General features: G+C 32.9%; 1 protein-coding gene across 1 annotated transcript in view; it reads left to right on the top strand.

Moving 5' to 3' along the window:
* wb (wing blister) overlaps positions 1-17,925 on the top strand; it is a 470,816-nt gene that overhangs the window by 175,507 nt on the left and 277,384 nt on the right. The window contains exons 12-14 of the mRNA XM_089102573.1: positions 1,444-1,704; positions 3,709-3,911; positions 9,781-9,997. Coding sequence (XP_088958699.1) covers positions 1,444-1,704; positions 3,709-3,911; positions 9,781-9,997 — 681 coding nt within the window. The remainder of the gene's footprint in view (positions 1-1,443; positions 1,705-3,708; positions 3,912-9,780; positions 9,998-17,925) is intronic.

Consider the following 17,925-nt stretch of genomic DNA (forward strand, 5'->3'; position numbering starts at 1 on the left):
ATATTCGACTTCTTTTTATATTTTATATATTCTTTTGATTTTTATATTTTTATATTTGATTTTTATATTTTCTTTTGATTTTATTGATCTGATGATTGGATTCATCTCTGACGCCAATTTTGATTTTTTTTTTCTTTTTTTATTAATATAACTTAGGGTCGATAGATTTAGTTGTGATAAATGAAACAAGGGCCGAAATCTCATGCTATTGTTTTTAGGATGTACATTTGTGTGAGAGCCATCGTTCCCCTTGCCTGAATACAGTTTAAATTATACATTTTTTTTATCCACATGTGAGTTTGAGTAGACCTCTTTCCCCGCCTACCTCTTAGATTTGGCTGCTTAGTTTTAGACCGTTTCCGCTTATTCACATTTAGAAGAAGTCATTTTATTCAGGAAAAAAAGAACTACAGAAAAAAAAGTCTAAAGATTTAAGTAGGGCCTATCACGGCAGAAAAAAAAAGTGGGTCTGTGACAAGGACGTATCCAGGATTTTTGTTATAGTGGAGAGGCATTTTTGGGGGAGGAGGGTTAGAAAAAACTTTAAAAACGCATAAAAAAAATTTTATGTGCATTTTTGTCATGTTTTCATGAATCAAACAAGAATTTTGAGGGCTGGGTTAAAATCCAGTAACCCCCTGGATACGGCCTTGGCCAGTAAGAAGAACAGAATATCAATCAAATAAATATTTCTTCTGCATACAACAAGGGGTTCTCAGTGTTTAGAAAGGAAGAATCCAAACTATAATAACTTATAAACAGCAAGGAATGTAAATTGAAAAAAAAGTAAAATAAAAATAGAACCAATATGCATAATAGCCACTCAATGAAAAAACCAGAGAAGTTGAATATTCGTTTTTTTTTGGAGTATCTATTTATATTGACTTTTTTTTCTTATTATTCTTTTTTTATTTTACATTCCTTACTTTTCTTACTTTTGAGTACGCCTTGTTGTATACAGACAAAATATTGGTTTGATTCTTCTTCTTTTTATTCCTACAAAAAACAAAAATAAAAAAAAAAAAAAAAAATTCTCTGGCAAATTGTTTCCTTGTGGAGAAAAAGAGAAGACTTAGTAATGGAAACAAATCTAAATTAAAAAAAATCATCTAAGTTTTGAATTTTCCGATTGGTCCCTCCTCCTTTGTGTCGTTATTTCTATGTCAGGCCCCTGAATAAAAAAAAAAAAGGTAAAAAAGGTAAAAAGGTAAAATTGGCAACAATTTTCTTTCCCTTCAAATTCCTTGAACGACTAATGATGTGTCCCCGAGACATCAAAATATGTTTTCAAGATATACCCTTCTAAAGCAAAATCCAGGGAAGGGTCTTGTTAAAACATGTAAATATTGTAAACGAGGCTATATCAATTATCAATCTGTATAAACTATTGTCAATGCGTCCAATATAATCGATAACCAATCAAAAATACATCCTACTTTTCAGATTAACAACCTTGATGGTTGGCTTGTAACTGATCTGACTGGAGAGCGTGTCCAAAAGCCTTTCATTGAAGAAGATGGCCATTATACAATAGCAGATGATGACATGGACAATATGGATCACTATTTCTGGAGTGCCCCAAGGCGCTATTTAGGGAAGCGCATTGCAAGCTATGGAGAAAATTTGACAGCTCGTGTATCCTGGATTAGAGGAAGAGGTGATACAGGAGGAAAGCCAAATATGGCCTATGATTTTGTGATTGAGGTACGTGAGGAATAGTGTTAAACGTTCAGTAACAACATTAATTACTCAAGCATTTAGATAGAAATGCTCAAGAACAAGAAGGGGTGAGGGTACCGGACAAGTAAGATTGATGCCTTTTAAGATTGATCCAAAGGATGCCTCGTCCGAAAAAAAACTAGAGAAATTGTAACTTACAACTTTTTTCTCTATTGACTCCCAAGGAGTGAGGCCCTCACCCCTTGGGAGTCAATAGAGAAAAAAGTTCGGATCCAGGGCGGATCCAGGATTTTTTTCGGGGGGGGGGGTTACTAATTTTTGACTCAGTTTTCGACTAATTTTACTGATTTTTACCTAGATTTTACTAATTTTCAAATTATTTTCGACTCGGTCAAAAATTTCGGGGGGGGGGGGTTCAAACCAGGTAACCCTCCCTGGATACGGCCTTGGGCGAGAGACTTGCCCATACCCAGGAAGAAGCCTATACCCAGGTTGAAGAATCAAGATTGCGTTGTGTGTGCTAATATTTTAACAGTGAAATTTCAATGATGGATTTGGATTTATTAGAGTCAACAAATATGTTAGAATTTCGCTATTCTAGAAATTTAGAAATATTTTTCTGATGTATTGAACTTGGCGGAAACTAAAATAAAAACTCTGTAAATTTGTAAAAACATTGGTTTGTGAAAGAAAACTTGGAGTAATCTTCATCTGAAGGGATTCCAGGTGCTGGGTAAGACTGGCTTGGATTTCTAGAGAAAGTGAGTAAGAGTATGTAATGATTTACTAATTTTTATAACTCAAAGGCCGTCATATAAAGTCGTAGAAAGTCGATGAATGGCTCATTTGATAAAAAGCCTGCTTCATAAAGTCCTTTTTATTAACCAAACCCATTTTGATGGTTACTGGAAATCTCTACAATGCTCCATGTGCCGTGTGTCCCCATGGCCCCACATGGCATCTGATTAAAATTTCAAGATAGCTATTTTAATTAGAACGGTTAAAACTTGATAAATGATAAAATCAAAATGATATTGATAACGATCAAAATGATAAAATGATAATGATCAAAATCAAAATAATAAAATCAGAAATTTTATAAATGATAAAATCAAAATGATAATTATGATGATAATGATCAAAATGATAAAATGATAATTATAAAAGTCAAAATAATAAAATCAGAAATTTGATAAATGATAAAATCAAAATGATAATGATCAAAATTATTAAATGGTAATGATCAAAATCAAAATGATAAAATCAGAAATTTGATAAATAATAAAATCAAAATGATAATAATAATTATTAAAATGATAAAATGATAATGATTAAAATCAAAATGATAAAATCAGATATTTGATAAATGATAAAATTAAAATGATAATGATAATAATAGTGGTCAAGATGATAAAATGATAATGATCAAAATCAAAATGATAAAATCAGAAATTTGATAAATGATAAAATCAAAATGATAATGATCAAAAGGATAAAAGGATAATGATCAAAATAATAAAATCAGAAATTTGATCATACAACTTTTGATTGTCCTCACTTACAAATTGAGTAAATGAATTTCAAATGCCCGAAGAAAAAGGACGGCTTTCATATCTCTTAAAGGTTTTAGGGGGGGGGGGGGTGTTGATCAATTTTCTGTATAAACCTCCTGTCTTTGTGCATTTCAATTCACATCTATAAAATCTTCCCTATGATTAGTCTTATTTTAAATGATTTTGAAAAAGAGGACGGCTTTCATACCTCTTAAAGGTTTGGAGGGGGGGGGGTGTTGATAAATTTTCCGTATAAGCCTCCTGTCTTTTTGCATTTCAATTTGCATCGATAAAATCTTCCCTTAAATGATTTTGAAGAAAAAAAACGGCTTTCACTCCTCTTAAAAGTGTTTGTGTGTGTGGGGGGGGGGGTAATAATTTCTCCGTATAAACCCCTTGTCTCTGTGCATTCCAATTTGACTCTATAACATCTTCCCTGTGTTTAGTCTTATTTTCAATGATTGTATTATTTCAGAGTAATGAAACTCGTCTCGCTTTTGGAGTCCATTACTATCCAGATGATGATAATATTACTCTTATTGCTCCTTTACTGGAAGGTCTCTGGACAGATATGACAACAGGAGAGGTTGTTGATAGGGATAAGATGATGACGGTTCTAATGAATTTGACAAGGATTTTAATTCGGGCAAAATATCATACCAGTCAAATTGAAGCTTCGTAAGTACAACCTCCTTGCTTTTAAACAACCTTCCAACTCCTTTGCTAAATTTTACACTAGCTGAATTGATGCACCATAAGCGCAACTTCCTTGTCATAAAAGAACCTCCTGACAGATACCATACCACCCATATTGAAATATCATAACTACAGCTTGCTTGTTTGCGTTACAAAAGATACGGCATTTGTTGTTTTTAGATGGCCAATACCTATAATATGAATTAATGAAGATCGGGTTTTGTACATAAATTTGAAAATTAAGATTAAAAAAAAATGAAAACAATCCTGTGAATATTCCTCAAAAGACGTCAAATTTGCAAAACGATCCATCTAATATTTGTTTTTACCACAGCGGTAAATGATGGAAGAGCTAGCCCAATTTCAGAGCAACTAATAAAACTACGCAATTAGAGCGAGGCTGAGGGCTAAGCTGGACTATGGCCTCAAAAAAACAACAAGATTAAGTTGACCCTACCCTTCTGTCTTAAGTTGACCACTACAAGAGGGCTAAGCTGAACTATAGCCTCAAAAAAACAACAAGATTAACTTGACCCTGCCCCTCTGTCTTAAGTTGACCACTGCAAGAGGGCTAAGCTGAACTATGGCCTTAAAAAACAACAAGATTAAGTTGAACCTGCCCCTCTGTCTTAAGTTGACCACTGGAAGAGGGCTAAGCTGAACTGTGGCCTAAAAAAAAAAAAACAAGATTAAGTTGACCCTGCCCCTCTGTCTTAAGGTGACCACTGTAAGAGGGCTAAGCTGAACTGCGGCCTCAAAAGAAACAACAAGGTTAAGTTGACCCTGCCCCTCTGTCTTAAGTTGACCTCTGCAAGAGGGCTAAGCTGAACTATGGCCTCAACAAAATAACAAGATTAAGTTGACCCTGCCCCTCTGTCTTAAGTTGACCAAAGCAAGAGGGCTAAGCTGAACCATGGCCTCAGAAAAAAAAAGGTTAAGTTGACCCTGCCCCTCTGTCTTAAGTTGACCACTGCAAGAGGGCTAAGCTGAACTATAGCCTCAATATAAACAACAAGATTAAGTTGACCCTGTCCCTCTGTCTTAAGTTAACCACAGCAAGAGGGCTAAGCTGAACTTTGGTCTCAGAAAAACAACAAGGTTAAGTTGACCCTGCCCCTCTGTCTTAAGTTAACCACTGCAAGAGGGCTAAGCTGAACTATGGCCTCAAAATAAACAACAAGGTTAACTTGACCCGGCCCCTCTGTCTTAAGTTGACCACTGCCAGAGGGTTAAGCTGAAATATGACCTAAAAAAAAAAAACAAGATTAAGTTGACCTAGCCCCTGTGTCTTAAGTTGATCACTGCAAGAGGGCTAAGCTGAACTATGGCCTAAAAATAAACAACAAGATTAAGTTGACCCTTTCCCTCTGTCTTAAGTTGACCACAGCAAGAGGGCTAAGCTGAACTATGGCCTCAGAAAAACAACAAGGTTAAGTTGACCCTGCCTTTCTGTCTTAAGTTGACCACTGCAAGAGGGCTAAGCTGAACTATGGCCTCAAAATAAACGACAAGATTAAGTTGACCCTGTCCCTCTGTCTTAAGTTAACCACAGCAAGAGGGCTAAGCTGAACTATGGCCTCAAAATAAACAACAAGGTTAAATTGACCCTGCCCCTCTGTCTTAAGTTGACCACTGCAAGAGGGCTAAGCTGAACTATGGCCTCAAAAAAACAACAAGATTAAGTTGACCCTGCCCCTGTGTCTTAAATTGTTCACTGCAAGAGGGCTAAGCTGAACTATGGCCTCAAAATAAACAACAAGATTAAGTTGACCCTGTCCCTCTGTCTTAAGTTGACCACAGCAAGAGGGCTAAGCTGAACTATGGCCTCAGAAAAACAACAAGGTTAAGTTGACCCTGCCCCTCTGTCTTTAATTGGTGATTAGTTGTTTATCCCTATCTTGTCCAGCTTTTGTTAATTTTTTAAGGGCTTGATAGCTCTACTATACTTAAGCATTGGTATATGTCCTTGGTTGAAGTCGTCCCAATGTGGTAAAGAACACTCTCCCATCCTTAGAACTGAATTTACTCTACTTTAAAAAACAAATTGATAGTAATTAATGCATCAAAAGAATCAGATTTTTATGCTGATTCCAAATATATAAGATTCATTAAGTTTAGAGTCACCCATCAAAAGCTACATGCCTAAAAAATTTCCCTGATTTTCAAAAAAGGGGGAAATACCTCCAAAAAGTCAAGCGATTTTAATGAAAATCACACCGTCATGTTTAGCAAATTAGTTAAGTTAATTTTTTTTAATTAATTATTAGTTAAATTAAATCACACCATGTTATTGTTCACATCAATGATACTACTACTTAATGACATTAATTATTTTAACAAAATCTTAGAAAAACTAATTCCTTTACCGAATCCTCATCTGAAAGAAGATAGCCCTTCACAGCCCTTCATAGTAGCTTTTTAAAGAATCGTTTAAATGCACTAATAGTTAACTTATTGCTAATAACATATTTAATCTTCTTTAATATACTAAAACACTTATTCTACTACAATTAACAGTTCCTCACAAATTTAGGGTGTCTGATGCCAATAAAGGTGTGTACACCCATCCTCCACCTTGTTCTATTCAGGGCTTTATTCTTTACTCCCTCTTATGAAATGAATACTTCACATCAACCTTATGTTATGACCTTTTTATATCCTATTTGAGGACGTCCCAGTTTTTGCTTCGAACCAAATGGGTTAATCTACTGGGTTTAATTTCACTTTTTTTTTTATTATTCTTCAAAAATGTGAAACTGTCGCTACAAATCTATCAACAATTCTCTTGTTCTATTTTGTAGAGGGGTTCAATAGCAACTATTAGTAGAATATTCTGTTGGCTTGCAGTAAAATTGTTCGGAACAATTTTCAAATCAAGACGGCGGAAACACGCCTAATGGTGTGGTGGTTGTTAAACATAATGGAAAGTTATTCAGCCAATGAAAATGTGAAAAAGCTGTTTTTCCAAAACAGCAATGGAAAGTGGGGATTTCTATTGATTGATTACTTTGGCTTTTTATCCATGGAACGCCAAAAGGAAACGTGGCTAAGTAAAGCCCGACTATGTGGAAAAGTGCAGCATCTAGGCTCTGTTTATCGAACGTAGTTATATAGATGGCAGTTAAAATATATAGAATAAATAAAGGTCACAGCTTAAGTACACCTTAAGTCGACTAAGGTTACAAAAAAAAACACCCTTAAAGCTATATATATATATAAAAAAAAAACAGATATCAGAAAATTCCAAAAATGGAAAATTCACGAAATGCTCCCATCCTGATCCATTTGACTAATTTTAGTATCGAAATTGATCATACTTTAACACAAGTATGAGTTTTTTTTTCTCTGTCTTCGAGTTTTAGCATTTTGAAATTTGCCTAATTGTTCATTAATCCTGCTCTTCTATTTAATGTTTCTTCTTTTAATTTATAATCTGAAGATCAAATCTGGTGGATAATTTTCACACTGTTAATTGGTCTACTGAAACTATGACTTCTTATCTTAATCAACTAATTAAGCTAGATTAACCATAAAATTAATTTAACCAAAATTTAATCAAATTTAACGAAAAATAACTAATTTTTGGTAAGTTAAAATTAATTAATTTTGAAAAAAATAATTATTTAAAAAAATTAAACGATAAAAATAATTAATTTCAATTTTAATTAAACCAAAAATTAGTTAGTTTAACCAAAAAAGGAATTGTTTTTTAACAAGATGCCCATAGTACAACCACTTATAATGTAGAAGTTAAAAACAAAGGGCCGAAAAAAAAAATAAATGCAATACTGCTTAATTACAGGAAGAGAACACTACACGAGCTAAAAAGCACAAATACAAAAAAGCACAAATGCAGCTGTTTGCTGTTGTTTTAAAATACCAGGATATAAAACACTTGATGAGGGCTTCAAATCATGCTGTACTATTCAACCATTGAAATAAATTAATCAAATAAGACCATAAAAGATGCGAAAGCGATTAGACTAAAAGATATGTAGAAGTACGACAAAAAAACAAAAAGAAAGAAGAAGAACAAGTAAAAATTGTTCGAAACAGTGAAAAAAAAAATATTTTTGTATTGATTCTGAATATGCAAGTTTTGTTATGTTTGGGTGTATTTCATTTGGCTGAAAGACCAACCTCTTCCCTTTGTGTGTTTTTGAAATATTTTCATGTTTAGTAGGGACATTTAAACATGTCAATGTACATATTTACCAAAATTTTTATATATGGAGGTATAATAGGTTCTATAAATAACAGTTCAAACAGAGCTAAATCCTTTATTAGACAGTGAAAAAACAATAAGAAATACTGGATATTTCGATCATACAGTGACCGTCATTAGCGTCATTAGGAGTATATCTGCTGATGATGGTCACTGTATATGTAAGCATCCCCATTTGAACTGCTATTTATCGTCATGGAAAGGCAGTGTGGTCTTTGAAAATAAATATATGATAGGTTCGAAATTTTCTGTCTGGTAAAGTTCTTTTTGAAACACTCTGTATTTACCAATGTTATTTACCAGCTAGGTTCGAAATTTTCTGTCTGGTAAAGTTCTTTTTGAAACACTCTGTATTTACCAATGTTTTTTACCAGATAGGTTCGAAATTTTCTGTCTGGTAAAGTTCTTTTTGAAACACTCTGTATTTACCAATTTTTTTACCAGCTAATTCTGCCTGTCTTGATGTTTTCAAGAACTAGCAAAGATGCATATTTTATACATAGCTGGTGAAATCCTTTAATAGCATTATGTTGTAGTTATCAAGTCTATGCAATATGTGGACATCCCAGCAGAAGTTTTTTGAAGGAGTAGATAGGACTGCCCACAACCTTCTGAGGCGAGACTGATGTTTCAACTTCATTAAAAAAAAAAAAAAAACTATACTATTCTGTATATTACAAATTATGTAATTTTCCATTTTTTGAACGTGCATTTGCATTTTTCAAAACGTGCTAGGGCACGTTCTGCGCATGAAGAATGACAGATGGCCAAAGATTATCATTTTTGGCCAACCGTCTAGGGCCAAAGGAAAAGTAGGTCGTCCCTGGTTGAGGTGAGAGGAAGTCGTAAGGAAAGATTTAAGGGGAATGGGAACTTCCTGGGAGGGTGGCGTTCCAACAATCAGATTACGATCTCACTATAACTATGGTACTACGATTTCAATATGGCACTTTAAAAGACCGTAAACTAGAAATAAATACCCAAGGCGGGACTTTTGAAAACGCGTATCTTAAAAATATTGTTTTCCAGAATTTGAGGAAAAGTTTCGAAATTTCCTCCTCTATGTCTATCCTAAGATATTTGAGAACATACCTGTCAATTTATCCATTTAAAAAAAAACTGATGATCTCAGATTATATTTTATTCTTATTTCATATTTATTATATTGTATTCTATTATTTTTATTTTTAGATTATATTACTTATTTGTCATTTATATACTTATTTTTATGTATTTACATAGTTATTTATTTATATATTTATAAAATAAATTTCACAAAAAATACCAGATATTTCGGTCACATAAACAGTGACCGTCATCAGTAGTAAAACTAAATTAAAACTAAAAATACCAGAAATATCTGGTATTTTTTGTGAAATTTATTATACATTGTCTATTAAAAAGGATTTTATCCCTATTTTGAACTTTTATTTTATCGTCATGGAAAGGCAGTGTGGTCTCCGAAATTATCTACGTCATATTTATATATTTATTTATTATTTAAATATTTATTTTATAATCATTTATGCATTAACATATGATTTATTTTACATATTATTTATTCATTTATTATATTATACTATTTATTATATTATATATTGTATTATTATTTACATTTTATTCTAGTCTTCACTTGGTGGACTTACTAACATGCTCAAATGAACTTGCAAAACCTGAGGAACCAATGGCTGTAGGGGTAGAGCGCTGTCAGTGCCCTAAGGGAAGAGCTGGTTTATCATGTGAAGATTGTGACTATGGGTATGTCATGAGACTGGGACAGTGTGAGCCTTGTGATTGTAATGGGCATGCTAGAAGCTGTGACCCTGATACAGGGATTTGTTACGTAAGTCATTCCTCGTCTTTAGAGAGATACAAAGTATTATTGCAATAATTTTTTTCAGATCCATGGTTTAATTAGATTTTAAAAAGTTTATATTTAGCTTATGAAATGAGATTTAACGAAATACACAAGAAAAAAGGAACAAAATAAAACAAAACCAAGCAGTACAATAAACAAGATACTCGCTAAAAGATTCTGGTGCTTAAAATTCTGGTGCTTCTCATTGTTGGTTTGTGGGATTGAACAATGTGTTTTGGAATCTTATATAATTAATAAGTAGATAAATTTCTACGAATATTTCTGCGTCCCAGGTCTTATTGCACTTACTGACATCTTGTATGAAATGAATGTACAAATTACAGGTTTTGAAAGGCTTGCCAGTCATTGCAATTTTTAGCTGAGGTTTGTTAGACAGTTTTTCCACTGGTCCTAAAATTAAATAAAAAAAAATCTCTTGAAAGTAAAGGACAATGAAATTAGAACTTGAAGAAACCTAATTGTTCTAATTAGAATATAGAACTAAAAAGTTTTTGAAACTGCCCTACATTTCAGAGAGTACCCCCCCCCAGCCCTTTACTATTTATGATACTACTTAACTTGTTCTGTATTAAAACCGGCAATTTCGAAAAGAATAATTCTTCTGAAATGCATACAATTTTACAACCAAACAAATGCACAAAATTTTGTTATTAGAGGGGGGGATTAGGGGACTAATCCTAATATATAACTTGTCACATGCTCATTTTAGTTTTTCACAGCATCCTCTATCTCCAGAAGTTATTTATTCTATTTTTAGTCCACTGAGTCATTTTGTGGAGTGGGGATGGGGGCTTAGATAATTTTGGAGACTACACTGCCTTTCCATGACGATAAAATAAAAATTCAAAATAGGGATAAAATCCTTTTTAACAGACAGTGTATAGAAATTCACAAAAATACCAGATATTTAGGTCACTCTATATACAGTGACAGAAATATCTGGTATTTTTGGGAATTTCTGTACACTGTCTATTCAAAGGATTTTATCCCTATTTTGAACTTTTATTTTATTGGGGATGGGGACTTGGGCCTCAAATCCTCAGAATTTAAGTAACAGAAAAGTTTTTTTTTTTACAAGCTTTTGCAAAAGTTCGAGAATATGTCGTATTGAGCTGGTTGCAATCTTGAGAAGGATTTCAAATTGTAGACTGGACTGTGACAATTTTTTGACAATATTTGTCAATTTCTTGAAAAATTTTTGACAATATTTTTAGACAGCCATTTGTTCAAAAACTGTCCAAAGATAAAATAAAAAGGCCTTTGGGGCTGACAAAACCCCCCGGAGTCATGGGCCAAGGGCTGTAAGCTATGCCCCGCGGAATATAAGGCTCTTATGGAAGTGGTGGTCGTGTGAACTTAAGAGGAAGCTCATTTAATTGGAAATTTAAAGTTCTTGTTCCCTTTTAAGAGTCGAAAGAGATTGGAGGGCAAGCAGCCCTCCTGCCAAGCCAATTCATTTTCTAAATACATCCAATCAAAATTTTTAGATAGCCTTTTTGTTCAGCATGGTAGAACGGTACAGTAACTATGTCTCTTGGGATATTGGGGACGTCAACCCCGTAAAGTTTCGGTAAAACCTTACCGAAGAAAATGACTGTGGATTGTCAGTTTAAGATACATATACTGATATTTATTCCGTAAAGTTTTAACAATTTTTTATTTATTAAAGTAAAAAAATTAAAACACTTAAAATGTTTTTAGTAAAGGGCAAATTATGTTCTGTTCTTGAGAAAGCATGGGGGTTGTCAGTTCTAATCATGTTAACTTTTGCTCGTTTTGAGTTTGACTAGGTCATTTATTTTAATTTCTGTTCGTTTTGGGTTTCATTTATTTGTTGATGGTGGTTTGTGAGAGTTTTAGACTTGAAAGATTATTTGACTTTATTTTTGCTGATTTTTGGTTTAATGGAGCTTTTTACTTTTCTTTGAAATATTTGTTTTGTGGAAAAAGTTTTTTAAATTAATTTTCATAAAAAAAAACAATTGGATTCACTTACCTTTGGGGAAGTATGGAACAGAAAAGTACCACTAATGTCAGATAAACAACTGAAGACCAATCACTGTTAAATCAGTAAACCAAACTCCAGATTTAACTTTGGTGTTAATCGAATGGGGCATTCCAAAATACGGGCGCTTCAGAAGACGGAACATTTGTTAGATATTTTTCAGAGGAATTGTCTACACTTATAATATAGACTGATCGGTTCTAGGCGTTTACCCCCTCCCCCCCCGGCAATTATCCCCCCCCCCGTAGAAAATACCCCCATCCTTGGTAAATAACCCCCGTGGAAAATAAGGCTTTACAAATTTTAGAGTTTTATTTGAGTCTTATTTTTTTAATTTCCGTAGGGGGAAGGAAATTTGGTATTTGCGTATTATGAGCCACTCACTCAAGTCTAAGCTGTGTAAAATTCGAGAACGCACCGTTTTTTTCGTTAGTTTCTTCGTTATTTTATAAATAATTTTGGGCTATAGATTTGCAAATTTGGGGGGGGGGGGGGTAAAGTATAGCGGGACAGAATATTTTGGAAATATATAATTTGGGCTATATATTTGCACATAAGAGGGGGATGGGGTAAAGTATTTGGACAGTTTGATGTCAGAAAACAATTCTTTCTAGGTTTATAGCCACTAAAAAATTACAGAAGAATAGCGAGGAATCTGGAAATTTTGTTAACTAAAAGAAAAAAAAAGTGTAAAGTAAATGTAATGTTTAATGTAAGTGTTTTTTCCATGTGTTAAATAGTTTTTTTTCAATGACTGTTTTTCCATGTATTAAGTACTATTATTAGGCTATTATAGGGTTTCATTTAAGTGTTTTATGATGATCGCTGATCAAAGTTAATGTTATTTTTGCCTTTCATTTATGCTATTTTATTGTGTTCATGGCTGTATGTTTGGCTTTAAAATTCACTTATCTATCTATCTATATAATATGTAGAATAATTCTACCAAACAAGTAGAATGCTAATAATGAATTCTATGGAAGCTATAGCCACTACTCTTTTCTTCCTTATTGGTTTAATATCATGAAGAAGGTTTAACGGCGATTCCGTAGATATGAGAGATTTACGCAATTTAAGGACAAGTTTTTCTGACGTAGATTTCTAGTTCCTGATATACAAGTTTTTTTTAGGTTAAATCCGTGGTCATTCATCTGTAAGTTGATTAGTAGGTTTTTTTTTTAAAACTTGGCTAATAGGTTTTTAAACCTATTACTACGAACGCTACATGCATTCCATTTTTGGAACTAGGAGCGAGATTATGTGACGCTATCAGACTGGTTTCGTTTCATGGGTTTATTAATAGAAGGACTAATGTTTTTGAAAAGGGTAATTACTTCTTTAGTTTACGAGATTTGCGAATTTTTCGCGAAAAGATATTTGCGTAAAGGTATTGCGATGGTTAAGAATGCCTCACTGGTAATTAAAGAATGGGATGCTTGCCTCAACAATACAAAGAATATGCTCACATACTTAATAGATTTGACGCTTACAAGAGACATTGCTAGAAAGTATTCAATAGCTTAATTGAAAAGTAACGATAGAATGACATTGTGACTTGACCTAGCTTTACTTCACCGATGTGATCTGTATAATACACAATTAACGTTTGAAAAGTATTGTCAATTTAAAAAGAAATGGCTGAAAAGTGTTTTGAGGGGGATGGGTTGCATGGAGGGTTGAGTTGCACGAGGGTTCAGTTAAAGGGGATACAGTTGCACGGGGGGTTTCGGTTACACAGTGGTTCAGTTACAAGGGGGATTCAGTTGTACGGGGGTTGAGTTAAATGGGAATTGAGTTCCACGAGAGTAGTGCTTTGTCGTGGTTTAGCCGTGAGGTCCCTTACCACAACCCCAAAGGGCTCCGATCCCCCCACCCCAACCCCGAAGGACCCCCCGGTCCTCAAAGGTTCTCTAGGCTCCCAAAGGAGCCGTGGTTTACCTTGTAACTTTTACATTCTCTTTATTTTCAAAGTTCCGTTTGAAGGACTCTGTTGTTTTAAGACAGTGTGATTTTTTCTTTACATGGTTTTCGTTCAATAAAGCGAGAATTTCTGTTAAATAAATAATTCTTATATTTTTTCTGTTCAATTGAAGGCGAGGATTTCTGCTAAATAAATAATTGTTATACCTTTTAAAATGACTTTACTGGGTTTGAGAGACTCAGTTGCCTGATTCCGTGTGATTTTTCTTTACTTGGTGGTCATTAAAAACGAAATTTGTGTGTTAAATAATTAGTTTTTGTATCTTTTAAAATAGCTTTACTGGGATTGAGAGACTCAGTTGCCGGATTCCATGTGGTTTTTCTTTACTTGGTGGTCATTTGTTGTATTTGGTTGTTTTACTTTACTTTGTTGTATTTGTTGTTCATTTGGTCTTTACATGGTGGTCATTAAAAACGAAGTTTTTGTGTTAAATCAGTAGTTTTTGTATCTTTTAAAAGAGCTTTAAGGGATTTGAGAGACTCAGTTGCCTGATTCAGTGTGGTTTTTCTTTACTTGGTGGTCATTTGTTGTATCTTTTAAAAGAGCTTTACAGAGTTTGAGGGACTCAGTTGCCTAATTCCGTGTGGTTTTCCTTTACTTGGTGGTCATTAAAAACGAAATTTTTGTGTTAAATCAGTATTTTTTGTATCTTTTAAAAGAGCTTTACAGGGTTTGAGAGACTCAGTTGCCTAATTCCGTGTGGTTTTTCTTTACTTGGTGGTCATTAAAAACGAAATTTTTGTGTTATATCATTAGTTTTTGTATCTTTTAAAAGAGCTCTAATGGGTTTGAGAGACTCAGTTGCCTAATTCCGTGTGGTTTTCCTTTACTTGGTTGTCATTAAAAACGAGATTTTTCTGTTAAATCAGTAGTTTTTGTATATTTTAAAAGAGCTTTACGGGGTTTGAGAGACTCAGTTGCCTAATTCCGTGTGGTTTTCCTTTACTTGGTGGTCATTAAAAACGAAATTTTTGTGTTAAATAAGGAGATTTTGTATCTAATAAAAGTGCTTTACTGGGATTGAGAGACTCAGTTGCCGGATTCCCTGTGGTTTTTCTTTACTTGGTGGTCATTAAAAACGAAATTTTTGTGTTAAATCAGTAGTTTTTGTATCTTTTAAACGAGCTTAACAGCGTTTGAGAGACTCAGTTACCTGATTCCGTGTGATTTTCCTTTACTTGGTGGTCATTTCTTGTATCTTTTAAAAGAGATTTACAGGGTTTGAGAGACTCAGTTGCCTAATTCCGTTTGGTTTTTATTTACTTGTTGGTCATTAAAACGAAATTTTTGTGTTAAATCAGTAGTTTTTGTATCTTTTAAAAGAGCTTTAAGGGGTTTGAGAGACTCAGTTGCCTGATTCCGTGTGGTTTTTCTTTACTTGGTGGTAATCTGTTGTATCTTTTAAAAGAGCATTACTGAGTTTGAGAGACTCAGTTGCCTAATTCCGTGTGGTTTTCCTTTACTTGGTGGTAATTAAAAACGAAATTTTTGTGTTAAATAAGTAGTTTTTGTATCTTTTAAAAGAGCTTTAAGGGGTTTGAGAGACTCAGTTGCCTGATTCCATGTGGTTTGTCTTTAGGTGTAGTTCAATTTTTTAATCATATAATTTTGATTTCATTGGATTTATTTTATAATTTTAATTATTCCTAGTTATTTTAATTTTATTGTGTGTCATTAAAAAATAAAATTTTGTGTTAAATAAGTAGTTTTTGTATCTTTTAAAAGAGCTTTAAGAGGTTTGAGAGACTCAGTTGCCTGATTCCGTGTGGTTTTTCTTTACTTGGTGGTCATTAAAAACGAAATTTTTTGTGTTAAATAAGTAGTTTTTGTATCTTTTAAAAGAGCTTTACGGGGATTGAGAGACTCAGTTTTACCTTGTCACAGTTACATTTTCTTGATTTTTCAAAGTTCATTTTGAATTTCTTTCGTTGAAATGCAAGAGTTGGAATATTTCAGTAGTGCTTGGTTGTGGTTTACCTTGTCACTGTTACATTTTCTTGATTTTTCAAAGTTCATTTAGAATTTCATACGTTGAAATGCAAGAGTTGGAATATTTATGTAGTGTTTGGATGTGGTTTACCTTGTCGCAGTTACATTTTCTGGATTTTTCAAAGTTCATTTTGAATACCTTTCATTGAAATGCTAGTGTTGGAATATTTCAATAGTGTTTGGTTGTGGTTTACCCAGTCACAGTTACATTTTCTTGATTTTTCAAAGTTCATTTTGAATTTCTTTCGCTGAAATGCAAGAGTTGGAATATTTCAGTGTCACAGTTACATTTTCTTGATTTTTCAAAGTTCATTTTGAATTTCTTTCGTTGAAATGCACGTTGAAATGCAAGAGGTGGAATATTTGAGTAGTGTTTGGTTGTGTTTTACCTTGTCACTGTTACTTTTTAATTTTTTTTAATTTTTCATTTTGTATTGCTTTCTTTGAAATGCCAGATTTTTAATATTTCAGTATTTTTTGTTTGTTGTTTACCTTGTCACAGTTACATTTTCTTGATTTTTCAAAGTTCATTTTTAATTTCTTTCGTTGAAATGCAAGAGTTGGAATATTTCAGTAGTGATTGGTTGTGGTTTACCTTGTCACAGTTACATTTTATTGATTGTTCAAAGTTCATATTTAATTTCTTTCATTGAAATTCATGATTTTTTATATTTATTCCTGGTTTGGATTTTTAAGAAATGTTAAATGTAACAAATTAGATTTAATAATTTTTAAATTTTTTTTATATTTATTTGAAATGGAAGTGTTGGAATATTTCAGTAGTGTGTGGTTGTGGTTTACCTTGTCACAGTTACATTTTCTTTATTTTTCAAAGTTCATTTTGAATTTCTTATGTTGAAATGCAAGAGTTGGAATATTTCAGTAGTGTTTGGTTGTGGTTTACCTTGTCACAGTTACATTTTCTTGATTTTTCAAAGTTCATTTTGAATTTCTTTCGCTGAAATGCAAGAGTTGGAATATTTCAGTAGTGTTTGGTTGTGGTTTACCTTGTCACAGTTACATTTTCTTGATTTTTCAAAGTTCATTTTGAATTTCTTTCGTTGAAATGCAAGAGTTGGAATATTTCAGTAGTGTTTGGTTGTGGTTTACCTTGTCACAGTTACATTTTCTTGATTTTTCAAAGTTCATTTTGAATTTCTTTCACTGAAATGCAAGAGTTGGAATATTTCAGTAGTGTTTGGTTGTGGTTTACCTTGTCACAGTTACATTTTCTTGATTTTTCAAAGTTCATTTTGAATTTCTTTTGCTGAAATGCAAGAGTTGGAATATTTCAGTGTCACAGTTACATTTTCTTGATTTTTCAAAGTTCATTTTGAATTTCTTTATTTGAAATGCACGTTGAAATGCAAGAGTTGGAATATTTCAGTAGTGTTTGGTTGTGGTTTACCTTGTCACAGTTACATTTTCTTGAATTTCAAAGTTAAATTTGAATTTCTTTCGTTGAAATGCAAGAGTTGGAATATTTCAGTAGTGTTTGGTTATGGTTTACCTTGTCACAGTTACATTTTCTAGATTTTTCAAAGTTCATTTTGAATTTATATCGTTGAAATTCAAAAGTTTGAATATTTCAGTAGTTTTTGGTTGTGCTTTACCTTGTCGCAGTTACATTTTCTTGTTTTTTCAAAGTTCATTTTGAATTTCTTTCGTTTAAATGCAAGAGTTGGAATATTTCTATAGTGTTTGAGTGTGGTTTACCTTGTATCAGTTACATTTTATTGATTTTTAAAATTTCCTTTTGTATTTCTTTCATTGAGATGCAAGAGTTGAATTATTTCAGTATTGTTTGGTTGTGGTTTACCATGTCACAGTTAAATTTTCTTGATTTTTAAATGTTCATTTTGAATTTATTTAAATTTATATAAAGAGTAGTAATATTTAAGTAGTGTTTGCTTGTGG

This window comes from Artemia sp. Qi Xiang Cuo, chromosome 16, assembly GCF_049724085.1.
Source record: "Artemia sp. Qi Xiang Cuo chromosome 16, ASM4972408v1, whole genome shotgun sequence".
Classification (NCBI taxonomy): Eukaryota; Metazoa; Arthropoda; class Branchiopoda; order Anostraca; family Artemiidae; genus Artemia; species Artemia sp. Qi Xiang Cuo.